This window comes from Cynoglossus semilaevis, chromosome 9 (genome assembly GCF_000523025.1).
Source record: "Cynoglossus semilaevis isolate Cse_v1.0 chromosome 9, Cse_v1.0, whole genome shotgun sequence".
Taxonomy (NCBI): Eukaryota; Metazoa; Chordata; class Actinopteri; order Pleuronectiformes; family Cynoglossidae; genus Cynoglossus; species Cynoglossus semilaevis.
In genome coordinates this window covers 15,664,176-15,691,082 of record NC_024315.1, presented here as the reverse complement: position 1 = coordinate 15,691,082, position 26,907 = coordinate 15,664,176, and the positions used below count along the sequence as shown (strand labels likewise).

Here is a 26,907-nt window from a genome sequence, read left to right as displayed (position 1 = left end):
TGAGGCAACAAGGAGATGGAGGCGTCCGTGGGTGAAGACAGAGCGGACCCCGCGGGGGGGGGGGGGGGGGTAATCTTGAATCTTGAATCAAAAAGTGTGGTGTTCCATGGTTAGTTTACTTACAGGTCAATGGTTTTCAGTTTCTATGGTACACGGGAGAGAGTATAAATGTACAAGTCAAGATATAAATGGTTTTTAATCTCCATTATTGACTGTTAACCTGTTGTGGTGGGATCAACCTCACAGACCAACAGAATTTCAATCTGCAGTTGTGCAGGAAAGTGTTTGAAATGCCTGTAATCATAAAATCACATGTAAGGCTACCCGACCCTCATCAAAGACACGTAGACTTGAAGGTAACCAGTCTAAATGTGGTGATCTCTGTGGATTAGTCCTACTGCTGGGACAGTACTGTGAGAGAGCGACAGGAGGGTGAACGTCAGTAGTTTTGCTGAAAAGAATCTTATTACAATTTTGGCTGTAGCATGTGCATTTGATAGATATGGATGATATAGAATTGTTGTTAAATAGATGCGGTGAACGGTGGTTAAAAACAACAAACAAAAAGTATGCTAATAAAAATGCTAACAATTTTCTACCTAAATATTTTTAGTAAAGTATTTTTATTAGAATTTTGTGATCAAATATACAGACTATTGTCATACAACGTTTAGCAAAGAGAGTACTGCCACGTCTTTTCCAAAGTTTAGGGAACATGGGTTTCCTATGGACTTTGATGGGAGTTATATAAACTATACAACCAGCACGTGTTCCTCTTTTTTAGTAACAAAGTAACAAAGAGAAAGACATTTTTAATCTCTTGTCTTTTCTATTAAAATGCCAACGCAACATTGATGGTGAAATAATGAAAATAATCGCAATAATATTTACACAATGTGATTTGTGTTTTACTGAATTAGGAACACGAATAAGTCTGCATAAACATCATGGTTAAAGCTGTAAAGAAAATGACTGTATCTACAACAGGTTGATGTTTATGTTTGTTTTTGGTTTTTATAGGTTAATCCACCAGTGAATGATGAGAACAAGTTGACAGTAAGTTTATATATATAAGTAATAGCCGGATGGTAGAAATAAGGTGTATGTATCGTCTATTTAAGCACTAAATGCAGTAAGTGTGTAGTAGTGGTATTATTAATAATATTTACAACTTTTAGATGTATTTTCCCTGTGTGTTGTAGAGTAAAATGTGCATGGACCTTTAGTTTTTATTGATATTGATGTAATAAAACATTAAAAAAAGAAATGTGTACATCCAACAACTCACATATGACTATTTTGACCTTTGTGACCTCACTTACACAGGCCAAGCCCAGGCTGCAGAGAGAGGGCAGCTGTGCTTCTCTGCACAACACCCTGATGAGGAACAGTATTTTCACACTCATGATACACACACTGGACCCTCTCAGCAATGATGGTGATGGTGATGGTGATGGTATGTAATGTTACACTTACCACCAGACACACGACAACAGGCGTGACAACACACCTGAGCCCAACTCTCTAGAATACATCCATCTTGATTTGTCTGTGTTTAGCCTTGAAAAAGACCTGGATAAAAAACAAACAATGGGACAAAGTGGAGGAGGGTGTAATGTGCAACAAATATGAATGGATTTTTCTTTGGATATGGTGCCACGGTTTTAGGGGTGCCCTATTCAAAAAGCCCAGGCTAATGTGATCTTTACGTCAGGGTTCTGATTAAATCCACAATATGATTCTGTTGTTACAGTTTATGGTCACTACTACACACTATAGATTATATTCTATTCATATTTTTATTTTAATTTCTCATGATCTACCAGCACTCTCTCTGCCTTTCACTGGTAAATTCCAATCTACCTATTGCTCACCCTGTCCCGATCCATACACTGGCAACTGGAACTGGCCTATCAGCTGCAGTGTTGGTGGCCAGTTATACATATGATTTCAAAGACTGTCACTCAATAATAATAGTGACACAGGCCTAAGCACTGTAGTAATGAGAAGGAACTGGAGATCAAGTCTGCAGATCAAGAACCTGGTAGCGCTACAGTGGGTCCTCGATTTAAGTAAGAATTATGTTCCTACTGGGCAACAGAGCATTATTATTGCTCATAAGTCCGACCTCACATACTGTACATGCAGTACGTCAGAATGATGGACAAAGACTTTCTTAATCAATTAATGAGAGATGGCGATGTACCTGCGAAACGCTGTAGGTCGAGGACGTCATAAACCGAGGACCCCCTGTAATATTTGATTTACAATCAGCTGACAAAATGTTGATTTTGTTAATGAGGCCTTCTAAATGACTTCTTTAGGTGAAGTTGACAACACACACTGCTGGGTGTAATTTTGTCCTCTATTCTTTCTCATTGTCAACTTTTTCTTTTAGTAGAAGGTTTCAAAGAGAAGGCCTCAATCCTTCACAAAATGGCCAAGCAGAAGTGTAAAGAAGGTGCCGTTAATGGTATAGGTGGGTAAATCAGTTCCCTTTGATATTAGTTACCCAGTATATTCTGTCTTTTTGTTTGTGGTGCACTGTCACAGACATTTAACATGGGTTAAACATCTCCTCCACACAGCGGCCCTGTCTCAGACACAACCCTTGAAGAATACAAATTGTACAAAGTTTCACTTTTTCTCTCAAATTTCTTGGACCATATTTAACCAAACAGTGCTCGGAAGTGATTCACTTTTTTTCTCTCTCATTTCTATTTCTTCTAGCTGACAAAAATATGCCTAAAAGTGCAAACGTAGCTGTAGAAGTCACACCACCCATGAATGGAGTTGCAGGAGGAGATGCGGTATGACTGGTCTTAACGCTCGTGTCCAAATATCTTAACGTTGCCGTCTTCGCTCGTGTGAGAAAAACGTATGACCTTTTTCTTAGGGTCCTGAGGAGGATGATGATGAAGACCAGCCTTTGAGCCTGGCCTGGCCTGACACCAACAGAAAAAGATTCACCTACCTTCTAATCCTGCCTATTGTGCTTCCACTGTGGATTACGCTGCCCGATGTCAGAAGAGAGGTAACACACACACAAACACAGAGGCGTCTGTAGTCATCTGGTATCACAGCCGTATCAACGGAGGGTTTTTATTGATTAACATCCACTGTTTTATCTTCAGACTTCAACAAAGTTTTTCCCCATCACTTTCCTGGGGGCCATCTGTTGGATTGCATTCTTCTCCTATCTGATGGTGTGGTGGGCTCACCAGGTGGGTTTTTATTTTCCTCTATTTCTGCAGCCTTTGTATCCAGAGTCAGAGTTCAGTGGCCAGGCTGTTTGAATGTGTGACTAAAGAACCTAATCCCTAATCCCTGCCTTGATCCAGAAACAGATCAGCGTGTAGCACTCTATTTTAACTGCGCAAATTCCAGGGCAGAGCAGAAGAACTGGGCCATTCACACCTAATACAAATAGAATTGAGCGAATCAGTGTAATGTTAACTATGATTTAATGAAACACTGTAAATCAAAATACACGTAACCAAATAACTACTGTGTGGTCACCATATTCACGAAACTGCTTTGACTGATCTGAGATGATGTATTTCAGTCACATTATTTAGTTATTAGTAACTAGACACTGATGACATCATTCCAATGTTATAAGACGATTACTAGATATATGAAGTGGCTTAATTGTTTTTTATATGAGAAAAGAGATGCTATGAGAGACAGGAAGATGTTATATGTTATATATATATTTATATCTATTTACTTGGATATAGCATCTGGCTAATAAGAACGATACACTAACAGTAGCGACAATTAGCCATGTTGACATAACAGTTAACAGAAATTGACTGACAAAAAGGATGAGGTACTGGCTGGGAAAAAAGACCAGGAACAACTGTCGATAAAAATGACTTGGACCTGACAGAGATGAGGGAGGCCTGGACTTGACTAATCTGATTAACAGGCCTGATGAATACTTGAATAACTAGGACTTGAAAAACTTGAACTTGGAAATTTGGGTCTGTCCCCATTGGAGGCTTGAGCCTAGAAAATGTGCCAGTCCCTGAAAAGGACAATGTAGAGTGCCCTCTCTGGAAAGGTTTGCAGCGGATTCAGCTGATTTGCTGTAGATGTTATGAAAAAATATGTAGGAGCAACCTCTGAAGAATCTGCAGCAGCATGTGCGGAGACTCCTCTGAGCAGACACAGAGATATAATGCGGCTGCAGACGTGGAACTTTCTGTGACATACAGCACTTAAGCAGTTGACTTACAAGATTTGGCAGCAGAAAGACTGAAAGACTCTAAGGGATTAGATGACTGGAAAGATGAGGACTGTGAAAAGTCTGTGGAAGGTGGTAAAAATAGATGGGAATGAAAAAAATAATCTTTAATTGATAATGAAAACACCTTCTCTGTTGAAGAAGAAGGCTTTCCTAATTAAACTGTAAACTGTAGCACTCCAGCCTGAGGTGTTTTTTTTTTCTCCGGGTCAGGTTGGGGAAACCTTCTGGATCACAGAGGAGATCATGGGCCTCACCATTTTGGCTGCTGGCACCTCAATCCCTGACCTCATCACCAGTGTAATTGTGGCACGAAAGGGTCTTGGTGACATGGCAGTGTCCAGCTCTGTGGGCTCCAACATCTTTGATATCACTGTAGGGTGAGTCCAACGATCACTACAGTGAAACGTGTTATATGTGTGTAGAATAATATGTGAATATTCTTTTTGAACGAGGGCCTGTTTTACATTAAATACACTCTCTCTGCTCGTGCTTTTACCTCTGCCCAGTCTGCCATTCCCCTGGCTGCTCTACAACATCATCAACGACTTCAAGCCAGTGGAGGTGAGCAGCAACGGCCTGTTCTGTGCCATCGTTCTCCTCTTCCTAATGCTGCTCTTCGTCATTATGTCCATCGCAGCTTGCAAGTGGAAAATGAGCAAGTTCTTGGGCTTCTTCATGTTCCTGCTCTACTTTGTGTTTCTTGTCGTAAGTGTTATGCTGGAGGACAAAATAATCACTTGCCCTGTCACTGTCTGATAGAGTGAGAGAGCGCCACAAGGAGCTTTAGTGATCTGACACCGACTGCACTCTGTTTGGATCACACATTCACACATATATATAAATATATACAACCACCACCTGAGACGCAACTGTATCTCGACTAACACAACATTCGTAGGTACCTGGTACCTGGAGGTACAGACTGGTGGGTAAGTTGCAGAAAATCTCTTTTTTCATGAATGGACTTGGCCCACAGGGTCATTTAAAAAGACACGGAAAAAAGAGTGTGTAAGTAATTTAAGAGAAATATTTTGGTAGCTATTCTTCTTTTTTGTATCAAAAGGATGTGTGGCAGATTAAGAAACGGAGGATGGAGCAGACTTTTCTTCAGCCCCGTGACAGATGTTGGGTATCAAATTAGGTGAACACAGCGTTTTGTCAAAGCTTGATAGACCTAGATGTGTGTCACCAAAAGAGGCTCATTCACAGTCGCTGATGATGTTGTTTTAAATTTTAAAATTACATTTGAGCACACAATTGGAAGAAACAATTCATTGACTTAAAAATATGTTTAGTAGAACTACCCAGACAGACAAAACATGAAAACATAACCTATTATATATATATATACTGTTTGTATATATATGATCATTTTTAGTTTCTAGATTACAAGGAAAATAATAAATATCAGTGTGATATTTTCACACACATTTTCAAAAGAGAAAACATAAATCTGCAAAAACATAAAGGCAAAAAAAAAAAACTTTAAAGTTACAATTAGGACACACATTTTGGGAAAGTTATCCTTAACATCACAGCTCTGAATTTAATTCTTTTTAAACATTTATCACTGTTTTTTGTCAGTATCAAAGATTATTAGTCACAGTCAACTGTTTCAGACACGACATTGAGCAGTGATAAGTGTGAACTGATAATTTATTAAAACACTGACAAAGATTTTATTTTTCTGTGAAAGCAAAAACAATTGCATACAAAAGGCAAACCACATTGATTGTACTATTATTATTATTGTAGGTAGCTGCATCATGTTTGATCACTGCCCCACCAAATCATTTTCCGTGATATTATGTCACCAAACTAGTGTGTTTTGCATTTTATATTTTTATGTTTTCAGAAATTGCAACATACTGTATTTTGTCCAAATATGTTTGTGTATGTTTGTGCATTAAACAGACCCAGACTTTTCCCTCCCACGTTATTTAAAATGTACATTGTGTATGTGTATAAACAATCTGCAAATGAATTGAAGGACTTGTGCAAATGCTCTTGTATTTATATTGGTATTGTACTCAACATATGGTTCACAAACCTGAACATGCTTAATTATTCCAGAGTTGACTTTCCTATTTAAATCAGCTCTGCAGAAACATCACAAAATATTTTCTTTCAGTTCAAGACAAGCGTTTGAGTGAAGACTTTTAAGATCTGCTTTACTAAACATGAATTAAAACCATGACGTAATGCAAAAAAAAAGTTACACTGTTTATGGAATGGAATCATGGACTCATACATGTACAATGTGTCTCATGTATTATATTGTAAAAAGTCACTACACTGTGTTACAAAATAATAAAAACAGAAATTCTCACCATTGTCATTTTAAACTGAACTAAACTCTGAATACATTTTATAAAAATTGTTTTTGTTTTTTTAGTACAATCATATTTTATTCTCATGCATTGCCCGGGTGAAAGAAATCTACCCCAAAGTCTTCGAAATGAGTAGTGCAGGCGCTGGGAGTTTAAAACGTTTTTTTTTTTAATAATATCACTATTGCATTACGTTTCGTGGATTTGTTACTTTGTTAATGACGTCATTAGGGCTACACAGGTGTACCGACTCGTTATACTACATATGCCAGGCCTGTATATGGCGCTGTGCCAACCACGCTCTAACATAACGCCGGCCGGAAGGAATTGTATATAAATATATAAATATATAGCGGAAGGCAGGCAAAACTGTTTTGACAGACTTTACGTAGGAAAACGCACGCTCGTTGCGTGTGACGTTGACACTAAAAAAAGGTTTGCTGCGCGCTTTTAAATGCCAAATGTTACAAGTTATATTGGCGGCTCGACCAGGTCCGGATGAACGGTTCAGGTAAAAATGTAAGTAACTTGGATTTTCGGTGTTTTGACCGCGTGTATTAATTATAGCTAAACAGCTTAGACTTCGCAGTGGAAGAAAACTTAATTTATTATTTTTATTTTATCATTTCAGTGTTTAAAGTACAGCTTCAGTATCTTCTACAGTAAATGTCTATTTAATCTGTTTATGTTGTATTAAACTTGTTTAAACAGATGGGGTTTCTGCATACGGAGACAAAATAAATGCTTTTCCCCAAAAAGACTTTCCTCGGGTCTAGTCCCTCTTTAAACAGTGACAAATTCAGAAAGTTATTAAATAAATAAATAAAAACAAATGCTCACCCTTGTGAATTGATTTAAATCTGGTTGTTTCTGCCTGTATTTTCAGTCACAATCTGCTGTGTTGACATTTATGGGTTGAGTTGGAAATGGTCAGGGAGTCCGTTGTGGGCTCCAGGACAATGGAACAGCAACTGACATGTTGGTAAATGCCATTTTCTAATGTTAGTAAAAATTTATTAAATTCATGCTTAATATTGAAAAATTGGCCAGAAATTCTGAAATAAAAATGAATGTATACATAAAAATGCAAGTACATACAAGAGTATGTTCAAATGTCTGCGTTAAATTGTACATGTTAGGGTTCAATCATGACAAATTGTTTAAGTCACAATGTGTGATACAATGTGTATACATATGTGTGTCAATACACTTGACCATCACCTTTTGAAGAGCAGCAATCACATCAGTGTCATCTATCAAGAGGTGATCTGCTTTTCAATCCTCTTAGACAAGCATGTTTGCTGCTTCCCCCTCCCCTCATCACTGTGACGTAAGATGGATTCACTGGACACCTCAGGTCAGCCTACGAAGGATCTGCCTGAATCTCAGTTTACCGCCCATCTAACTGCAACATGGCAGCTCATCATGAGGCAATCTATTAGTGCATATTTGAAGTACAAATTTTGCTATATAACTAGCACTGGTCTTAATGGCCTTGTGTGTCAGTAAATGTCTACAGTATTGCCTTTTGTCTCTGTATGTGCCAGTTTAAAATGATCACTTTAATCTCACCACATTTACACTGACAAAGTAATGGTGAAACATTGTGTGACCTAAAAAAAATCCTGAGCCTGAGTTTTTTCCACAGAAACAGAGGTACAGTGGATCCGACTTATATATTAGGGAATTTGACAAACAACTTTTTGGAATTGCGCTTGGCAGTTTATAAGATGGCCTACAATTTAAATATGTATTTTACAAATGTAAGGACATAAGTCGTAAGGGATTTTGAAACTCAGTCGGGCTAATTAATGTGAGAAATGTTTGAATTAGCAACCATTCATTTCATTAAATGACAATTTGTTTGTATTTATCCTTGTTTTTTGGTCGGGTTCTTGCTGTATATGCAGTTGTGGTTTAACCTTAGAAGCTAACTGCTGTGCACAGCCAGACTCGGTAAGTGACGTTGTTTGTTTTGACGGAACTAGTCAGGTGTTTATCTGCTTTTCAAAATAAAACCCGCTTTAGTTCTGCTCGTTCCTGATGATTTATAAATATTTAAACGCCTAGAATACACAATATACTTCCTGTGACAAGTGAAGTGAAGAGGTTAAATTAACGTGAGCCTATGGATTTTTTATATTTACGTATAAACAGACAGTAATACTTTTAGACAGCAACTTTAACTAACGAACAGAGAACCAAGCAGAGTGTACGGCTGCTTTACTTTCAATATCCGCTAGATGGCGACAGTATCTTAAATGAAGTAGGTTTTATTTAAAGAAAGAAGAAAACCGGAACCATGCCACAATAACTTTTGTAACGACAACGTATCGGTTCCTGAAATATAATTGTACTCGACTCTATTCATTCCTACTTATGCTGTAAGAGCGCAACATGGACACAAAGGCAGAAGACTCTGCAGCTCCAGAACCGAAGGAGTGTCCAAAAACCGAGCTCTCTGCTGCTATGCGGGCTAAGATCGAGAGGAACCGGCAGCGGGCTTTAATTCTTCGGCAAGCGCGAATAGCAAGCCGCCCTTTGTCCGCTGTGGAGGGCTCCACCTCGGCTAAAGTGTCAAAGACCGTCGACTCTGGAGCCGGCTTCTTTATCGACGAGGACGAGGAGCAGAAAGAAAGGGAACACAATGTCAAAAAAGTGGTGCACGATCCAGGTGTGTGTATATTTGTCATCTGCTGTTCTTCACATCCTGTAGTCGTTATGGAGACCGTAACCCAATGGTGCAGGAACTCGGTTTTTAGTCTAGTCTTAGAGTAGTAATGCAGACGTGAATCACATTTAGGTTAAAATCCGGGTTAGGACTTACGTAACTGCTAATAGATAGTTTGTATTTATGATTAGGGTTAATGTAAGGATAAGAATTGGAAAATTATTGGTATGTCCTAAGCAAATACACGTGCCTGTAGTTTGTCCACACAAAGTCTTTACGGAACACAAATATTGCTTGTTTGTGTGTGTGTTGTGTTTTAGCTCCAGTGATTCAGTCGGACTATCTGGTCTGTGATGAGTGTGGGAAACCTTTCATGGACTCTTACCTGAGCAACAGCTTTGCCCTGTCGGTCTGTGACAAGTGCAGGTACAAAAGCTCACTCTCACTGAGCACACTCTTTGTTTTCCATTTTCCGTTCTGTCCATTGGTAAATATGCGAACATTCTTTAACGTTTGAGTATACGTTTTTATTTACACTTTAGAAAAACACTAAGGGAAGAATAGATGCAAAAGTGTTCCACTTTTGTTTCTGTGTAGTCACTAAAACAGATGAATTATAAACAGACCTCAAGTGTCATTTATGTGATTGTAGTATTTACAGTAAAATATAACACTGTAAGGAGGAAAGGTTATTTTCTATGAAGTCCACTTTGTCTTTGGTTTGGGTTCAGTTCAGTCAGATTATGCCACCTTGCCAATCTTGCACTAAGGTAAACCTCAAATTCAGCGTTTTTTGTTTTTGTTTGTTTTTTTTTTCTTCAGGGACAACGATGAGAAGCACAAGCTGATCTCCAGGACTGAAGCCAAGCAGCAGTACCTGCTGAAGGACTGTGACCTGGACAAACGAGAGCCTCCACTCAGGTTTATACTGAGGAAAAACCCACACAACCAACGCTGGGGAGATATGAAGCTGTACCTGAAAGTACAGGTGGTCTACTCTTTTTATTTTTATGAATGTAAAATGTCTATTCATTTATAGCTGGACATGTGTGTGGTACATTACACCCTGTCCTTTGACTGTTAGCAGGTGATAAGTGGTTATTAATTAGTAATATATGATATAGCTAGGTCAGCAGTCACTATACCTGTGTGACTTATCAGTTTTTGTTTGGCTTCTTATTCTTTACCTGAATAGAAAACACAACCTGCATGATCTCACCAGGTGGAGAAAAGAGGCCTGGAGGTGTGGGGTTCAGAGGAGGCTCTGGAGGAGGCCAAAGAAACTAGAGAAGAAAACAAAGAGGTGCAGAAACAAAAACGTTTCAACAAGAAGGTCAAAGGTCAGTTTTTGCTCTATGAAAAAGAAAACCCAAACTCTCCAGTGCTAACTCAGTTTAATAAGCATGTGTGGGCCCCTTCGTCTTTTTGATTTAGAGTTGCGCAAAGCAGTCAGGAGCAGCATGTGGACCACAAATACCAGCACTCACGTGCATCAGTATGGACCAGAGGAGGTGGTCGACCCAGAGGAAGATCTCTACAAGAAAACCTGCATGAGCTGCGGACATGAACTCAGCTACGAGAAGATGTAACCTAGTGGAACCTCAGGAAACAGGAACATATGAAGACTTTTCTCTTGTGGAAACTCGTGTGGAAAATGTTTTTTTTTTTTTTTTTTTACTGAAACAAAATTGTCAAAAATAAAATGTTAATTTTTATGTGCAGTCCAAGTAGCTTTCAGTGTCTTTTTTAGAAATCCTGAAGCAGACTACATTTACTTAATGGCTGGAAATATGTAACTTCTCAGGATTTTTTTGTCCAAACCTTGTGTGATCTTTAGCTTAATAATATAAAAGTTGTAGTACAGTCTGCTGTAATATCACTGTTGGATCAGATTTGTGAGAACTGTTATAAATAGACACTTTTTGGATAATGGTTCATGTCATCAATGGTGATTTGTTTGTTTTTTTTTACTCTGTTTTCCCCCAGGTTGTGAACCAGGTTTTATTGTTCAGTGCTGAAGAGAAAATACACCATTCCTCAACTGATCAGGAGTTTGCTCAAATTGAAAGGTAAACTATTGTTAAAGTTGTAATCCTAGTCCAGCATTAACATGAGTCAAAGTAAAAAGCCCAAGTTCTAGACCTGCAGTGTTTAACCCTTTCACAGTTACAACACCAACTCAGTTGACAACTCAGCCAGGATTGTATTGCAAGATATTTATTTTACCATTCAACATGAATAAAAGACAAGTGAATAGTTTAAAATTCAAACGTTTTCTCAGTGCACTGAAATACGAATGCCTCGTCAGTAGTGTCCACCTTGACCACATCACTTTCATCCTAAAACAAAAAGATGAAGTTCAAGTTCCAAGAGTAGTTTAAAATGTTTACATTTAAAATTGGAAAAAATGTCTGTATTGATCAAATGTAGGACACTTTGTGCTTCAATGTACCAAATATTGAACTATCAATAGTATCACTGTACCAACTTACATCACCAAAGTACTTTTCAATCAGGCTGTGGGAAGCCTGGTATATCATGTTGTTGTCGTGTCTCTGCAGCATCTCGATTCGATCCAGACCACCCAGCTCCTCTATCAGCAGGCTGAGTTTAGAAGTCTCACCAAGTTTCTCTGCTGCCTAAAAAATAAATATCAGTAGAAATCACCAAAACAAAAAACCCAAATATCAAATATGTCCCTCACCATGAACATGTTATTGATGGCATCCAGAATGACTAGAATCACTTTAGGATCCTTGACTTGCAGTAAGTTGATTATTGCCTCCAGAGCTCCACTCTGCACAAGGTAGACCACCTGCTCCACAGTGCCTCCACTGGTGAAGTTTGTCACTGCCCATACTGCTTCCCTTTGGGTCTTGAAATCACCCTGGAAATAACCAATTTCTGGTCAACTGGGTCCGATTTCAGATGAAATTGTGTGCTGCGTTGCAGTGCTGTAGATTTTTTCTGCAAATTGACATGTATCCTGCAGCTACATGCTATAAATATGACACTTTACAGATGAAGCTCTAGAGTCATGTCATGCTGCTCACGTTTCTCAGCTGCTCTACTAATGGTGGTATCAGGCCACAGGTGATCAGCTGTTGGATTTGCTTGCACGGTCCGGCAGCGATATTAGACAGTGCCCACGCTGCTTCCTTCTGTACACTGGCCTTTGGATGTCTCATTAGTTCAGGCAAGGCATTCAGAACACCAGCATCAATCACCATCTGGGTCTGTGTGTCTGAGCCGCTTACTATGTTTCCAATAGATCGAAGCGCCGGGGTCTGAGAGTTCAGACAAAGGAAGGAACAAACGACAACTTAAAGCTCTTTGTTGGTCATTACCACAATCTGTACCATGTCTGAATGAGTCACATTACCACTACACCCAGCTGCTCGTGGCTCATGAGCTCCACCAGCTTCGGAACAATGCCAGTTTTTACCACCACGTCGATACGGTCATTGTCACCATCAGAGAGGTAGGAGATGGCCCAGCAGGCATCAGAGAGAATGTCCTTGTCACTGAGGTGTAGCAACTGGTGATTTGTTTGAAGCAGCTTAAAAAAACAAAACAAAAAACAAAAAAAAAACAACAACAGTCATGTCACTGGTCCTGTCAGGATTTGACAGAATTAGGCTGTCAGTACTCACCTGCATCACTGCAGACAAGGGTGGAAATGGATTCTTATTACGGCACAAGTTGGACAACGTCCACGTCAGGTTACGGAGGTAGCCGACCTAGGACGACAAGTCAAGAGTTTCTTAACCAATATTGGGATTGTTACTTTCTTTATTGAAACAAACAGTGCTGGGCTTAATCTTTCAAATTTGACCTACTGGAGTATCTGGGGAAATACGGGCCAGCAGGGCTGGAATGACGCTGCACTCAATCAGGATGTCCCGATATGCTGCACCATCACCTGTCAGTAACATGCCGTAAAATTAACAAAAAGCCTCACCACTGGACAGGCCCTCTGCACCACTCATACTGTCGTTACCTGCTATGTTTCCCAGAGCCCAGACAGCCTGCTCACTGATGTGCAACAGCGGTGAGGCCAGCAGGTCAATAAAAGCTGGTACAGCGCCGTGTTCCACCACCTGATGGAAGAGGTTTAAAACATTTACAAACATAAAACTCAACACTTGACTTCAGACAGCTGAGCCCATCACCTGCTGTGTATGCCAAGATGTTCCTGAGGCAATGTTGGTCAAGGCCCAAGCTGCTTCAAACTGCAGCGTCGGCTCATCGTCCATCGACAGAAATGTAACAAAGTGGGAGAGCAGACCGGCATCGATGATTTCCTTCAGTGGAGGGTTACGCTCTTGAGACAGCAGCTTCCTGTGGACAGATGTGGAAAAGAGAAGTGATGCACCTTTAAGAGTCTTGGGCCCATTTGAGAGACATTTTCTAGTTCTGTTGCAAAACAAGTGTGACTGTGAATTTGAGGCATCTTATTTGATCTATTTCTACAGGAGTAGAGATAAACCTAATAATGTTACAGGTGCAGTAAATAATTATTTACTGCACCTGTAACATCAACATCAACAGGTACAATTTATTTAAATAATTTTCATTATATCATAAATCTAGAAAAAAAAAATACTTTTGGCACATTACTTCATTGCTGAAAAAAAAAAAAAAAAGACATTTGCACATTACTTCATTGGCACATTACTTCATTACTACATCAACTTTAACCGAGATCCACCACCTGTGACCGGAGCAAATCTGGAGCACGTGCTAAAAGAAGGATTTACTTCCGGCTCACCTGGCTGCCTGGCAACCCCGGGTCTGGGACTCCTTGGAGTCGGAGGTCACGTTTTTAACGATGTCTTCAATGGAGAAGAGCGTGTCCTGCAGTACAAGCACGGGTAAGAAGCTGCATTCATTCAACTTAAGTTAAAAATGCTCGCCCTTTTACGAACTAACCCCGTGTTTGGAGGTGAATTCCGGAGAGAGAGCGTCCTCGTCTGGAAGAGACGACAACGTGACGTTTCGTCTCTTGATTAAATTGTTGAGTTTTTGCGCTTTTCGCAGCTCGACGCAATCAGTGATTCTCTTCTCTCGAAGTTTCTGCAGAGTGAAGAACAAGTAGTTTTGTAAAAACGATTAAACAGCAAAACTGAAAAACAAAAGAGCCACTTACAGCCGGGTCTTTGCCCTTGTTTTTGAACTTGGAGAGACGCTCCTCTGTCACGTTCTTGGTGGGCATGATGGAGGGAATGTTGCTGCCTGTGGTGAAGTGATGACTGAGGAGGTGGAGGAGAATGTTTTATGCAGCGGAAACATCTCAGGTGATCGTGATCAGCTGTTAATGATACAACTCACTCAACTATGGCACTGGACTCCGCCTAGTGGTAGGCACGGGGGTTGATTTTGACTATGATTTCGAAATAATTAATAAAAAATTGTACAATCATACAGTGTAGAAAATAATTTGCCAATTCTTAAATGTTAAAAGACGACAATGTTAAAAGACGATGTCTGTGTGCAGTGTAACAGACGCTGTTTTAGACAGTAGATGGCAGCAGAGCTTAACAGACGTGTGCACTACTGTATATTGAGGAAATTCTGTACAAAATAGAAACGCAATCCTATGATTTCACACAGAGTTGACCTGTGTGGTTCGGTGTGTGTGTGTGTGTGTGTGACTGAGGAGGAGATCATTCATGGGATTTATTAGAATAGTGCTTTGTCAAACAGTTCAATAAAAATAATGGAAGAGGATGTTATTGTACTTTCTTCACAATGGTCTGGCAGCTCCTCTCAGCGTGTTTCCCTCCGTTGGGCGTGAGAATAAACCGAAGTTGATGACTTTATGTGCTCTCCCGCTGCCCTGTCGTTACACTGAGGTCACACTGTCCACCAGAGGATGACAGTGAGCTTTTATAAAGATGCTGCAGATAAACACACTTGCCTTTTAAATACCCATTGACACGTGTTGAACTGTGTGTGTATGTTTGTGTGTGTGTGTGTGTCCGTGTCCCTGTCCTGTCCTCTCCTCTTTATATTCATCACGCTGACCTTTTGACCTAGTACAGTAGTTCCTATGCCTCCATATCTGGACACTGAAGGGTGTGGAGGGTTTCTGTTCAAACACATGATTTGTTTGAGGCTGAACAATGTCTAATGATTAGAGGAAATTCCGCTGTGCAGTCTAATGACACACATCGATGGAAAAGGAATCACTTTGAATAAATGAAATATATAATCCCTTCATGTCTAATATCTGCTGATATCGGCACCTGTGAGAATCAGCAGATAAACCTGTGGATATTAACGGATGAATTAAACACAGCGGTGCTGGTATGTGTTATTTAAACACGATTTGCATAAATATATAGTCTAATCCTGTTGGTACTTTCTATCTACTTTCTATCCCATGTTACAACGTGGACACTTTTTAAATTTAGTGGGTGCAGCTTATATTCAGGTGCGCTCAATAGTCCAGAGATTACGGTAACTTTGTTTTTTGTGCTGCTTCAACACTTTTTCTGAACTGGTCATTCTTCCGTTCATCACTCAACTGCCTCCTTCACGTCTCCTTACTCATCATTCTTTTACTCTGACTTCTCTACCTCTTCTGTGTCTAAGAGCCACTCCAGGCGGCTATGGGAAATCACTAGTATAGATTGTGCTGCAGAACCGCATCAATACAGACATACAGAGACATGCACTTATGACAGCCGCACTCACACCCACACACACAGTGCAACAAACCAGACCCATTTTGGCTCCGTTTCAGTAATGCGTGTGGGGCCGTGTTGCTTCGCGAATGAGGTGAACCCAGTCAAGTATGCACGCAAAACATTGATTTCGACAATAATGACAAATATTAATGGAGCGTGGCGAAGACAAAGCTGTGCTTTGTCTGACCACGTTTGTCAGTGGTTCTCAAATATCAAAGTGCAGGAGAGATAAAACCACAAAAGGATGTTGGCGAGGGGGACAGGAGGAGAGGAAGGGGGAGACTCCAGTGTGTGCGTTTGTGTTTGTGAAATGTATCAAGGATGGAGGGAATTTCCATTGAGAAAGGAAAACGATATTGATATCAGACATTTTTTTTTCAAAAAGTCACCACTTCTTGTACTGTAGTATATTTCTAGCTACTATTTTTTTTTTTTGCATTTCCAACCTGTTTTCCTCCTTGTTCTTTTCCAGATGAACATTTAGTTCCACTTGATTAATATTTCATGCTGTCACTCCAAAACTGGCCTATCAATAATCCAGGCAAGACAAACCACAAGTCCAATCCATCATACTCACCTCTGATCAGGCTGGAAAACGGTGTGTGTTGATAGATCATTTGTTTCTGCTGACAAAGCTCCTGTTGTTGGCTTCTATAAATGAGCTGAGGACTCTGAGATCGAAATAAGCCATTTATCATTTACTGCGTCCAAACACGAGCACACACACATACACTTACACTTACACACACACAGGTCTTTGTGTTTTGTGGGCACTACATGTCGACCTCATGCATTACATGGCCTCGTACCCTAACCTTTATTATTCCTAATGTATATTCCTTACACTGACTCTTAGTGCACCCTGTAGTGCTAATGCTAACTGTAAACCAAAACTTTATCTTAAAATATCATCTCACTCATCATCACAAAGTGTCTTAAAAAATAACACTTTTCAAATACTGTCCCCACAAGTATAACTAGATCAAGATTATACGTAGCAGAATTTATTCTAAAATTCATTGTCAAACAGACGTACCAGCATTTTTAAGGTCTTTTATTTATAAAACTTGATGAGTAAACCTTATTATATATTAACTTTGAACTTTTTTGGCAGGGGTTTCTTTGTCTTTTCCCCATATGTGGAGTTGACTGTATGCATAGTAGACTATAATGAAAATATTTTATGCAAAAAGATTCACACTATGGTCAAAAAGTGTTCAGACAAACAAAATAAAATCTACTCAAACCTTTTTTTTAAAGCTTCAGAGCCGGACTAAACAAAAAAAAAGCAATAATCCCAGAGAATTAACACGTCGAAGAGAGTAACACCCTGGTGGAGGTTAGACCGTTTGTGAAGGCAGTAAAAAGCAATTAAAGGCTCTCACTGTATTGATCCTAAACCAGGCCAGAGGCAATGATCAGCATGCAAATATGTGTCTTGGTTTAATCCACGTCCCCTTCAAAGCAGGTGTCATTCCAGCACATTGGTGACATGCAGTAAAAAGTAATACACGTCGTCAGGGGCAGCAGTCGACCAACGAAGTACCGCAAACAACAGTTTGTTTTGTTTTGTACTCGCAACCCATTTATCTGAAACCCTTTTCTTACAAATTGAATATTGAATATTTCCACAATGCACAATTGAACAGTACATTCATCTAAATGAACAAGATAAACATGGCACAGATCAAACAAGATTAGGTACCTGTATTTGCTCTGCACCTGAGTGGCTCTGGCCATTGTGCGGCCTTGAAGAGACTGAGTGGTATTATCTGTGGATCAGCCAACTCTCCACAACAAGAAAGGAAATCAAAGCTGCGGAGGAGAGACAGGGAGGGGTGCAGGGAGGCATAGCATGCCACTTCAAAGGTGAACACAGAGTTCACACAGATATGAGGCTCAGACAACAGAGCAGGGCCCTCATAGACTCCACAGAAAAGTCTGACTTTGTACACATAATATACACACGAGTAGGTGATGGCGGCTGGAGCAAAGCTGCCAATACTGTCAACAATATCATTCTTCATTCCTGTTGAATGTCTCTGTCTGGGTCGGGGGCTCTGAGGGGGGTCCAGAGGGAGTTTTAGGGGATGGGAGGTCTTTGGGGGAGTGAGTTAATGTTGCCGTGGGGGTATGATCCAGGTATCAGGTGTATTTAGACTGAGAGGCCCTTCACATGGGCATCCTATTCACCTGCTGCCTAGATCTGGACAAAGGCTGGGGCTCTGTGGTGCAGGGGCTCCACTGAGCCACAGACAGGCCCGGTAACACGAGGAGGGTCCGATAGCACGGGGATAAAAGGAATATGGTCAGAAAGAAAGGGTTAAAAATGAAGCTTCTAATTGATGGGAGGCTTCACAGTCGACCCACTTACTTTTTTCCCATGCAGCTCTACAGGATAAGAGAAGGCAGAAATTGTTTCGGTGTCAATCATACAGCAGTTATTCAGCACAGGATAAGAGAAGGCAGAAATTGTTTAGGTGTCAATCATACAGTAGTTATTCAGCTGTAAAACTAAAACATTTAGACCAGTGGTCTTCAATATTCTGTAGTGCAGAGACCCCCATATATTATAATATATAATATATAATAATATAGTATATGTACTATACATTATATATATTGTGTATTGTAATATATTAAACATTATATATAGTATATCATAATATATGTAATATTACTTAATATGTGAAATGTCCCTCCTCTGCAATACCTTGGGGCGCCCCTAGGGACTCCCAGATCGCCCTCATGGAACCTCTGATTGTGGCCTCTGGATAATATTAAGAGAATTTACCATTCCTACCTACATAATTTTGTTTTTTCAACAACAGCAATTTCAATAATATGTGTTAATGCAAAAAAAAACCAACAGAAATCAACCAATTAGGTTGGTGATTATTTTACTGTAGGTAAAGGTTTCAGGTTAGAGTTTGTGTGAAAGATACAGTATAACTGCTGCTGTGTGTGTGTGTGTGTAGTCACCATCAAAGGAGACTTAGATCAGATGGGCCAGTCCACCTGACTTCAAGCATCAGTGTTGTAACATACTTACTCTCTTGTAAAAGCATGGACACACACCACACACTCTTCTTCACCTGTTCCTGTGTTAGTGTGAGTGCATGCATGCACGTGTGTGTGTTTGTCTATGTGTGCGTGTGTGTTTTGTCAACGATTAAAGCTGGGGAAATTGCTTGCCGTTACATGTCCAGACTCAGTTCACTGCAGCTGGGCAGGACAAGCCTGGAGTTGGCCTCACTTCAGATGAGAACCAGACAACAACTGCAGTGTGTAAAAGGCAACGTAACAAACTCATCAGTTAAAGCTGGGGTGTTGTCTCTGAGGAATTATATGGTAAAGATAATTTATTAGATTAGATATAAAACCCTACATTAAGATAGAATAGAAGTATTTTACTCATCCCACAGAGGGGAAATATAATGCTAAAAATTAGGACTGAATCAAAGTTTGAATCAGATATTTACCTACTCTGAAATCTGGGCCTGTTTAGTTAAACAAAACTGATTTAGTTGCAGGAATTGAATAAAGAAACACATAGTTTTTTTTAAAGCTGTGTTTTGCCACCTAGTGGGAGAGTGGATAAATGTTCTGCATGCTCATTTGCATTTGTCTCATTGGTGAGTTTAGTTTTCAGACCAATTAAGTTTAATTAGATAATTCTTTATGGAAGGTGGAATTATGGGATAAACAATGTAATGCAATCTTAAATGTGTTATTAGTTTAACTATCTTCACAAATTAATTCATTATTCATATCCATAGAGTTTAGTTGTAAGCAACTGAAAGATCTGTGGTTCCTCAAACTGCCCATCACCATCAGATGCAGTCACCTGTCACCCGTCTCTAGGGAGGTCTGACCATAACAACTCTTCACACCTTGACATGTGACTCCTTGTCCAGTGGAGAAGGGAGTGGTCTAGAGAAGTATAACTACTAGTGTCCCCTCTTACATCAACCAGAAACTGACGAAGTTCCTCAGTTGAGGAACGAAACGTCTCTCAAGCTCCAAGAAGAAGTCCAGTTGCCTACAACGAAACTCTTTGGATAACATGACCTGGTTGAATGAGAATCTTCACAGACTTATAGATTACTAGCACTGATAAACAAGTTATCTCCCACAATGAACTTCTCCTTAAACATGTAGCTAGAATTACTTTTTTAGTCAGATTCTTGTGCTAAGATGAGCTGAAGAAGTTATGATGGACAAAAGTGATTATTATGAACAGAACCCAAACACACCAAGTTATGTAAATATAGAGAGAGTTTTAAAAAAAGGAGTTCAGTGAGTCTTGCCTTCGTCTCAGCAAGCAGGGTGACAGTGTTAGCTCAGGGCTTATTTGGGTTTACTCTGCTCTACGGAGGATGTTTGCTCTGAAGATCTGTTATGTGGTTGGCTTGGATCATTTTGGTGTCTTTTACAGCTTTGCATTTTGACATGACAAGTGATGGATTTAGTGAATGAGGCGCCTAATGAGAGAACACTGGTGTCTTTCACTCCTAAAGGTTTTTCAGTGGAGTGCGGACATGTGATATGCACCGGGGAGACGGGGAAAAAGAGAGACGGACAAAGACTTTAAGGGCCTTATTGGAAAATAAGTATGAAATATTTATTTAGGTACTAAATGAGCATAAAATATAATTTAAACACAGTAGCAGTTTGAACAGTAAGACAGATTTGTTTTGTTTAGAAATCTAACCTTTCCTTCTTCTGTCTTTCTTCCTTCTGTCTTTCCTCCTTCTGTCTTTCCTCCTTCTGTCTTCCCTCCTTCTGTTTTTCCTCCTGTCTAGAAACAATACCAAAACACATTTTCTCTGTATTTGCTTCATTAAACTGGTGCAGGTGTCTCCGCGGGTTGGATGGTGCCACAGTCAGGATGCAACAGGACAATTCAAAGCGACTCTACCCTGAAAAGACATCCAGATGTGTGCTGGTCTCTTTTGTTACATAACCCCTCCAGTGGACTAGTTTCCTCTCTGTATCTACATGAGTACAAGAAAAAAAAATTTAAAGCGTTATTAGTGTCAAGTCTTACTGCACCTGGAACATTTGAATTAACAAAGAACAGGGTAAGAATTTCAGAACACAGTAGAAAATGGGAATGGGAAATGAAAAAGTGCTGAAACAGCAAGAAAAGGAAACTCCCTGGCTTTGATATGTGATGATCACTCACATCCTGATCTTCAGATGGGGTGTGTGTGTGTGCGTGTGTGTGTGTGTCTTTAGTCTGCTATCTGTTGCCCTGGTAACCCTGTGTTCATTCATGATTTCAACGTGTGCAGTACGTACATAGTTTTACTTTGTTCTGTGCACAGACACAAACAATGTGGCTCTTTCAGACTGTGTCTGTCACCTCCAGCCTCCGTAGCTCCTCAGGTATGGATACTGTCATCACAGTCAAACACCTCTCTCCATCTCTCTCCCCCGTCCTTTTCTTTCATTGCTTTCTCTCTGTGAAACACAGGTGACAGAACGCTGTCAGGGCATGATTAAATACCTTTTGTATGTTTTTTTAAATGGGACTGTGAGGACAGTGGCTGGGGCTGGTAACAACAACAACACAGGATGACATCATAACGATCACCTCTAACATCTGTAGAGACAAAGGTTTCTCACATTTGTGTGAGGTCTGTCTGTGTGTGTGTGTGTGTGTGTGTGTGGCTTAATCAGCGTCATTCATCGTGTTTCTTATTTCTATGGAATCATACGGGGTAAACAAAATAATGCACAACTGCTAATGTCAGCTCGCATTCAATTAAAAAAACAGACAAAGAAAGAGGCAACAATGGAAAAATTGAGCAAGCAGAAGAAGTAAAGGACAAAAAGGTCAAGACTGAAGAGCTTAGTCAGTGGAAGACTTGGACAGAAAATGCAAACCTAATTAGAATTGATCACAAATCGGAGATAATCAATTCATCTGCAATTAAATTTACATCTAGAAGAGGGGAGAGGCATCTCACCACAACAGCAAGCATTGATGTTTTATTTGACAGACATTTGTCATGTTGAGACCTGGTGCAAAAATCCTACTGATTTGTCAATAAAAATCCAGTCCTTTTAATCCGGCCTGGATTACCTCTGCTGTCGTGGCTTGGTCTGGTTCGTGTTTGTCGTATTATTAGGTTGCAGCAGAGATCTGCGCCTTAGATATTGTTGAAGGAACCAAACTCCCAGTTGTACACACAAATGACGTTGTATTGATCTGCTGATCCAGTAGGGTAGGACGGCACGAGTCTCCCATAACTTAAGATCTGTATCCATCCTTCTGGATAGACTGGAGATCTAAAGAACATGAGAGGACAGAATAAAAGAAATGTTCTACTAATTCCACTGCAGAGGGCAAGACTTTCTCCCTGTGTCTTGTTCACAAACATATACAAATACTTACACACACACACGATGTAGAGGCGTGCTCTGCAGAGGGAAGTTTTTTTTCCGCAATCGATCACAACGCTTGGTGAGTGATCTATCGACAGAGAGGGAGTGTGTGAAAGATGAGTTCAATATACTTCAATATAGCACCACTTGCTTGTGTGTGTGGCTTAATCAGCGTCATTCATCGTGTTTCTTATTTCTATGGAATCATACGGGGTAAACAAAATAATGCACAACTGCTAATGTCAGCTCGCATTCAATTAAAAAAACAGACAAAGAAAGAGGCAACAATGGAAAAATTGAGCAAGCAGAAGAAGTAAAGGACAAAAAGGTCAAGACTGAAGAGCTTAGTCAGTGGAAGACTTGGACAGAAAATGCAAACCTAATTAGAATTGATCACAAATCGGAGATAATCAATTCATCTGCAATTAAATTTACATCTAGAAGAGGGGAGAGGCATCTCACCACAACAGCAAGCATTGATGTTTTATTTGACAGACATTTGTCATGTTGAGACCTGGTGCAAAAATCCTACTGATTTGTCAATAAAAATCCAGTCCTTTTAATCCGGCCTGGATTACCTCTGCTGTCGTGGCTTGGTCTGGTTCGTGTTTGTCGTATTATTAGGTTGCAGCAGAGATCTGCGCCTTAGATATTGTTGAAGGAACCAAACTCCCAGTTGTACACACAAATGACGTTGTATTGATCTGCTGATCCAGTAGGGTAGGACGGCACGAGTCTCCCATAACTTAAGATCTGTATCCATCCTTCTGGATAGACTGGAGATCTAAAGAACATGAGAGGACAGAATAAAAGAAATGTTCTACTAATTCCACTGCAGAGGGCAAGACTTTCTCCCTGTGTCTTGTTCACAAACATATACAAATACTTACACACACACACGATGTAGAGGCGTGCTCTGCAGAGGGAAGTTTTTTTTCCGCAATCGATCACAACGCTTGGTGAGTGATCTATCGACAGAGAGGGAGTGTGTGAAAGATGAGTTCAATATACTTCAATATAGCACCACTTGCTTTAATGACTTCCAGCCTGTACATGCGTTTGTGTGAGTCCGATTGTGTGTGTGTGTGTGTGTGTGTGTGTACCCTTGTGTACCCCAGAGGCTAAGTGAATGCCGAGGGCTGATTAAAAAAAAAAAGAATTATTGAATTTCTGATCTACTGACAAGTCTTGCTCGGTCTGTGGTCAGTGTACATCTAGAGAGGACAGTCTGTCGTTGAATGGACATCATTTTATTTGAATTAATAAAGAGTTTATTAAATAACAAATCAAATGAATTTGTTGAAGAGATCAAGGAAAAGGCAGCTGTGCTCTCCATGGAGCTGAGTGTCAATGGAGGTTTTTAATGGAGTTAAGAAATGGCACTCAGTTGGAGATAAATACAAAATTCAATTAATCGAAGTAAACCTGAGGAGCCTCCAAAGGGCACATACATTGTGTGGTTAACTCTCACTAAATAAATATTTCACCGAGTCAGCAATGTTCTGATGAACAGTGGTGGATCTCTTTTATTGGATTGGATAAAAAAGTAGACTTTGGTTGCTGTATGATCTATGACAAATAAATGTTAAAACGCTTGTTGAAAAAAGTAGACTTTGGTTGCTGTATGACCTATGACAAATAAATGTTAAAACTTTGGTTGTGATAGTAGAGATGTAAAACTGATACAGCCACACCATTACAGCATTAGAGATGCTGTATAAGAAACACGTAGCGAGTTAGCAACAATGCCACTCAGTCAGATGGTCCGGCTCTACAGAGCTATTTTTAGCCAGCCAGCAGTCACCTCAGTCGGATGTCAGTACATGCTCCCTGACGACTCCTTCACTGGGTCGTATGGGCTCAGAGGTGGACAGTTGCCCAGCTTCCAATTCAAATGCATTTTCAGATTCTTTTGGGAAACTTCTAACCCATATTGTATCGGCAAAAAATGGAGCACTGCTCATCAACCCTTTTTTTGTTTTGCATCAGCGTCAGCCGTAGCAACGCACACACTGCTAGTGCCTCTGAACTGGAGTCATTTGTTAGTGTTTGGATGAGTTCATCGTTGTCTCTGACTGAGAACCTAAGAATTCTTCTTTTTTTATTTTGTCTGAATTCATCACAGCTGAGTCACTCACCCAGCACCATTAATCTCAAGCACAGAAAAGTGACGACAGATGGTGTACTCATGCCAGGAGCATGTGAGGTGTGTGTGTGAGTGTGTGTGTGTGTGTGTGTGTGCATGCACAGAACACCTGTGTGGAAGTATATATGTACCCGCAGAGATCACTGACTTCTACACCTGCTTATTGAGAAAAACAAACATACACATGCACATTCACACACAACTTTAAAGGATTTTTTTTGGTGTTGTTTTTTTTTTCCAAGATTCAAAGTTCAAGTGCAGCACCGTGTCAGGTTAGCTAGCCTTCAGCGCCTGTGGAGTATGTTCTAAAAAACAAAAGTAGTCAACAAAAAGGTTGATACATTGTAATTACCTACATTTTAGTGTTTATCAAACGAGTACCTCCTCTTAGTACACAGTCCCTTGAAGTAGCTCTAAGTTTCAGAAAGGTTGGTGACCTCTGCTAGAGTCTGATGCGCCACAACTTTGGTTTCAGCTCATACTGCTTTCATGCTCCATTCTAGCCTCAGTTTATGACATTTCATTTGTCCTTTTTTCACATTTTTCTCTTGCTATTGAATATTACCTGCACCAGGGGCATCAAGTGGAAGGCTTCATTGTCCTTAGTCCAGGCTGTGCAGCGGTTGGTGTACCTTGTCCTGCTGTCGATGCGACTCGTATTGTTACCAACTCCGTTCTGGAGTACTGAGCCTTGTGCCGACTCATATTAGCCACCGTGATGCCTGGCAGGAACTTCCATGTTGTGCATGGCCAGGTCGTTGGCTGGTGGGTGGATGGAACTACTCCCTAATAGGAACTGTTCATCCTTGTGTAAGCTACTCTGTGGGGGACCCATCTGTCAGCAGTCGGTTCATTTGTGCATTAATGGTGGGCAGTTAGGTTCTTGAGTCTGTAGGTGTGGATTATTTCAGGGCCTGGCGCTGCCCAGCTCTTCAAACCTGTTAGTCTCGTTTGCTATTGTGATCTTTGCTGGTTCTTGTTCTGGGAGTTTGCTGTGGCCTTGTTTACTTGGCTACAGATCCTGAAGCTATAGTGGTGAAGAACTGCATGCTCTCTGTTTACAGGTCCCAGTTTAGAGAGGCTTGAAAACTCTGGTGTCTGTGTCTCAGTGTGAACAGAGCAGAGTGCGGCGATACGGTCGGCCCTGCCCCATCTCCTTCTGATCGTGCTGGAGAAGCTAATTTGGCTATTTGGTGTGCTACAGTTAGCTATCCTCGTCTTTTTTGTTTGTTTACCTGTAAGCTGTGTAGGTTCTTTTCCAGTTTTCTACAAACATTTGCTACACATTCTTACGGCGTCAATCTGTTAGAGCATGGTTGAAACAGTGCCACATACAGGCCTGGCATATGTACTACAGGGACCAGAGTCATATTCAGCGGCTCTGTTTGCACCATTACACCTTTCTTCTCCCTGTGTCGTCTTGAACTTGAAGCCTCCAGCCTTTTCCTCAGTGGAAGAAATTGTTGTTGTATCTAAGCATCTCTGGTTACTGTCGTGTAGTTCAGCTCACTCTTAGTAGTAGTAATGAACAGGGCTGCATTCTCATACACAAGATAATGTTTGAGAGGGTATGTCAATACTTAGCCATGGTAACCATCCAGGGGTTTTATGTTTCCCTATTTTTAATCTCAGGTCAACTGTTCATTTCCTGTCGTCCTGGTTCCTCTTTGCCGTGGCAGGTCTAATGTCCTTCATCAGTCTCTACCTGTTGTTGGGACAAGTCGCTGAGCCAGCAGATTGCCTATGCACCATCCATATATCCCAAAAGGGCTGGGAGTTTAGTTTGTCCACTTCAGTTCTTATAACAGACAAAAAAAAATGGAATAGTCGCACGTTCAATGGCCCTTTTTGTCAGTTCCAAATTTTCAATTTGTTGCAGATCCAGTACGTTGGCGGTAATGAACCTAAAGAGTTCATTTGCCATCCAAAAGAAGCTAAACAGGATGAACTCATCACTGCAGTACTTCGATCCTACACATGTACACGGTATAAACATGTTGTTTTGTTCTGCACAAAACATTACCTGCTGAGGAGGAGAGATCTAACCACTTCATGGAAACCCCCACAGAGGACAGGCAGTCAGTAGGAAGAAGGAATAGGGAGAAAAGAGGGAAGATCCATGTACTGACACACACACAAACACACACACACACAGGCCTTCACACATCACTCAGACAGCCCTCAAGTCAGGAGAACCCCTGGCTCACCTTCACACAGATTCACAGATCACACACAAACGCACACGGACGTTGTACTGACATGAATCTTTGTGCAGTCACTTTGACTCACATAAACACACCTCCCCTTCCCTGCAAAATGGACACACACACACACACACACACATCAAAGGAGGATTGCAACTTGACAGGTCGGCAACATGAACAACCCTCATGCACTATTTTTTCTAAATCCCCACAGATCCC

At 40.5% G+C, this 26,907-nt stretch overlaps 3 protein-coding genes and 2 long non-coding RNA genes across 5 annotated transcripts in view; 2 read left to right on the top strand and 3 right to left on the bottom strand.

The window, feature by feature from the left end:
• LOC103384123 (solute carrier family 24 member 2) overlaps positions 1–5,340 on the top strand; it is a 10,260-nt gene extending 4,920 nt beyond the window's left edge. The window contains exons 3-12 of the mRNA XM_017035139.2: positions 1,021–1,056; positions 1,327–1,438; positions 2,223–2,231; positions 2,405–2,479; positions 2,589–2,627; positions 2,731–2,810; positions 2,897–3,034; positions 3,135–3,224; positions 4,463–4,629; positions 4,759–5,340. Coding sequence (XP_016890628.1) covers positions 1,021–1,056; positions 1,327–1,438; positions 2,223–2,231; positions 2,405–2,479; positions 2,589–2,627; positions 2,731–2,810; positions 2,897–3,034; positions 3,135–3,224; positions 4,463–4,629; positions 4,759–5,008 — 996 coding nt within the window. The 3' untranslated portion in view covers positions 5,009–5,340. The remainder of the gene's footprint in view (positions 1–1,020; positions 1,057–1,326; positions 1,439–2,222; positions 2,232–2,404; positions 2,480–2,588; positions 2,628–2,730; positions 2,811–2,896; positions 3,035–3,134; positions 3,225–4,462; positions 4,630–4,758) is intronic.
• Positions 5,341–8,531: 3,191 nt separating this feature from the next.
• xpa (xeroderma pigmentosum, complementation group A) lies at positions 8,532–11,307 on the top strand. Its single transcript, XM_008317515.3, has 5 exons — positions 8,532–9,256; positions 9,574–9,679; positions 10,076–10,241; positions 10,476–10,593; positions 10,688–11,307. The coding sequence occupies exons 1-5, from the start codon at positions 8,980–8,982 to the stop codon at positions 10,840–10,842; spliced, it is 822 nt and encodes a 273-aa protein (XP_008315737.1). The 5' UTR covers positions 8,532–8,979; the 3' UTR covers positions 10,843–11,307.
• A 147-nt stretch (positions 11,308–11,454) lies between these two features.
• kpna7 (karyopherin alpha 7 (importin alpha 8)) lies at positions 11,455–14,562 on the bottom strand. The gene is made up of 12 exons (XM_008317514.2): positions 14,403–14,562; positions 14,186–14,329; positions 14,025–14,110; positions 13,426–13,594; positions 13,254–13,353; positions 13,093–13,175; positions 12,907–12,993; positions 12,636–12,812; positions 12,307–12,540; positions 11,958–12,140; positions 11,746–11,892; positions 11,455–11,592 (listed from the first exon to the last, which is right to left on the bottom strand). Exons 1-12 carry the CDS (start codon positions 14,466–14,468, stop codon positions 11,512–11,514), a joined length of 1,557 nt encoding a protein of 518 aa, XP_008315736.1. The 5' UTR covers positions 14,469–14,562; the 3' UTR covers positions 11,455–11,511.
• Positions 14,563–19,559: 4,997 nt separating this feature from the next.
• LOC107989025 (uncharacterized) lies at positions 19,560–22,428 on the bottom strand. Its single transcript, XR_001760520.2, has 3 exons — positions 22,349–22,428; positions 22,037–22,242; positions 19,560–21,411 (listed from the first exon to the last, which is right to left on the bottom strand). It is a non-coding gene; the product is annotated as an uncharacterized LOC107989025 (long non-coding RNA).
• A 104-nt stretch (positions 22,429–22,532) lies between these two features.
• LOC107989027 (uncharacterized) lies at positions 22,533–25,898 on the bottom strand. Its single transcript, XR_001760523.2, has 3 exons — positions 25,050–25,898; positions 23,229–23,306; positions 22,533–23,122 (listed from the first exon to the last, which is right to left on the bottom strand). It is a non-coding gene; the product is annotated as an uncharacterized LOC107989027 (long non-coding RNA).
• Between the last annotated feature and the right edge of the window lie 1,009 nt (positions 25,899–26,907).

What these genes read in the sequence shown, in the direction of transcription:
- kpna7 (XM_008317514.2), bottom strand. Translation starts at nt 14,468, where the DNA reads ATGCCCACCAAGAACGTGACAGAGGAGCGTCTCTCCAAGTTCAAAAAC. An exon ending in CGGGGTTGCCAGGCAGCCAG is followed by an intron (nt 13,595 to 14,024) that starts GTGAGCCGGAAG and finishes ATCTGTCCACAG; the next exon opens with GAAGCTGCTGTCTCAAGAGC. An exon ending in CATCTTGGCATACACAGCAG is followed by an intron (nt 13,354 to 13,425) that starts GTGATGGGCTCA and finishes CTCTTCCATCAG; the next exon opens with GTGGTGGAACACGGCGCTGT.
- xpa (XM_008317515.3), top strand. Translation starts at nt 8,980, where the DNA reads ATGGACACAAAGGCAGAAGACTCTGCAGCTCCAGAACCGAAGGAGTGT. An exon ending in AAAAGTGGTGCACGATCCAG is followed by an intron (nt 9,257 to 9,573) that starts GTGTGTGTATAT and finishes GTTGTGTTTTAG; the next exon opens with CTCCAGTGATTCAGTCGGAC. An exon ending in TCGGTCTGTGACAAGTGCAG is followed by an intron (nt 9,680 to 10,075) that starts GTACAAAAGCTC and finishes TTTTTTCTTCAG; the next exon opens with GGACAACGATGAGAAGCACA.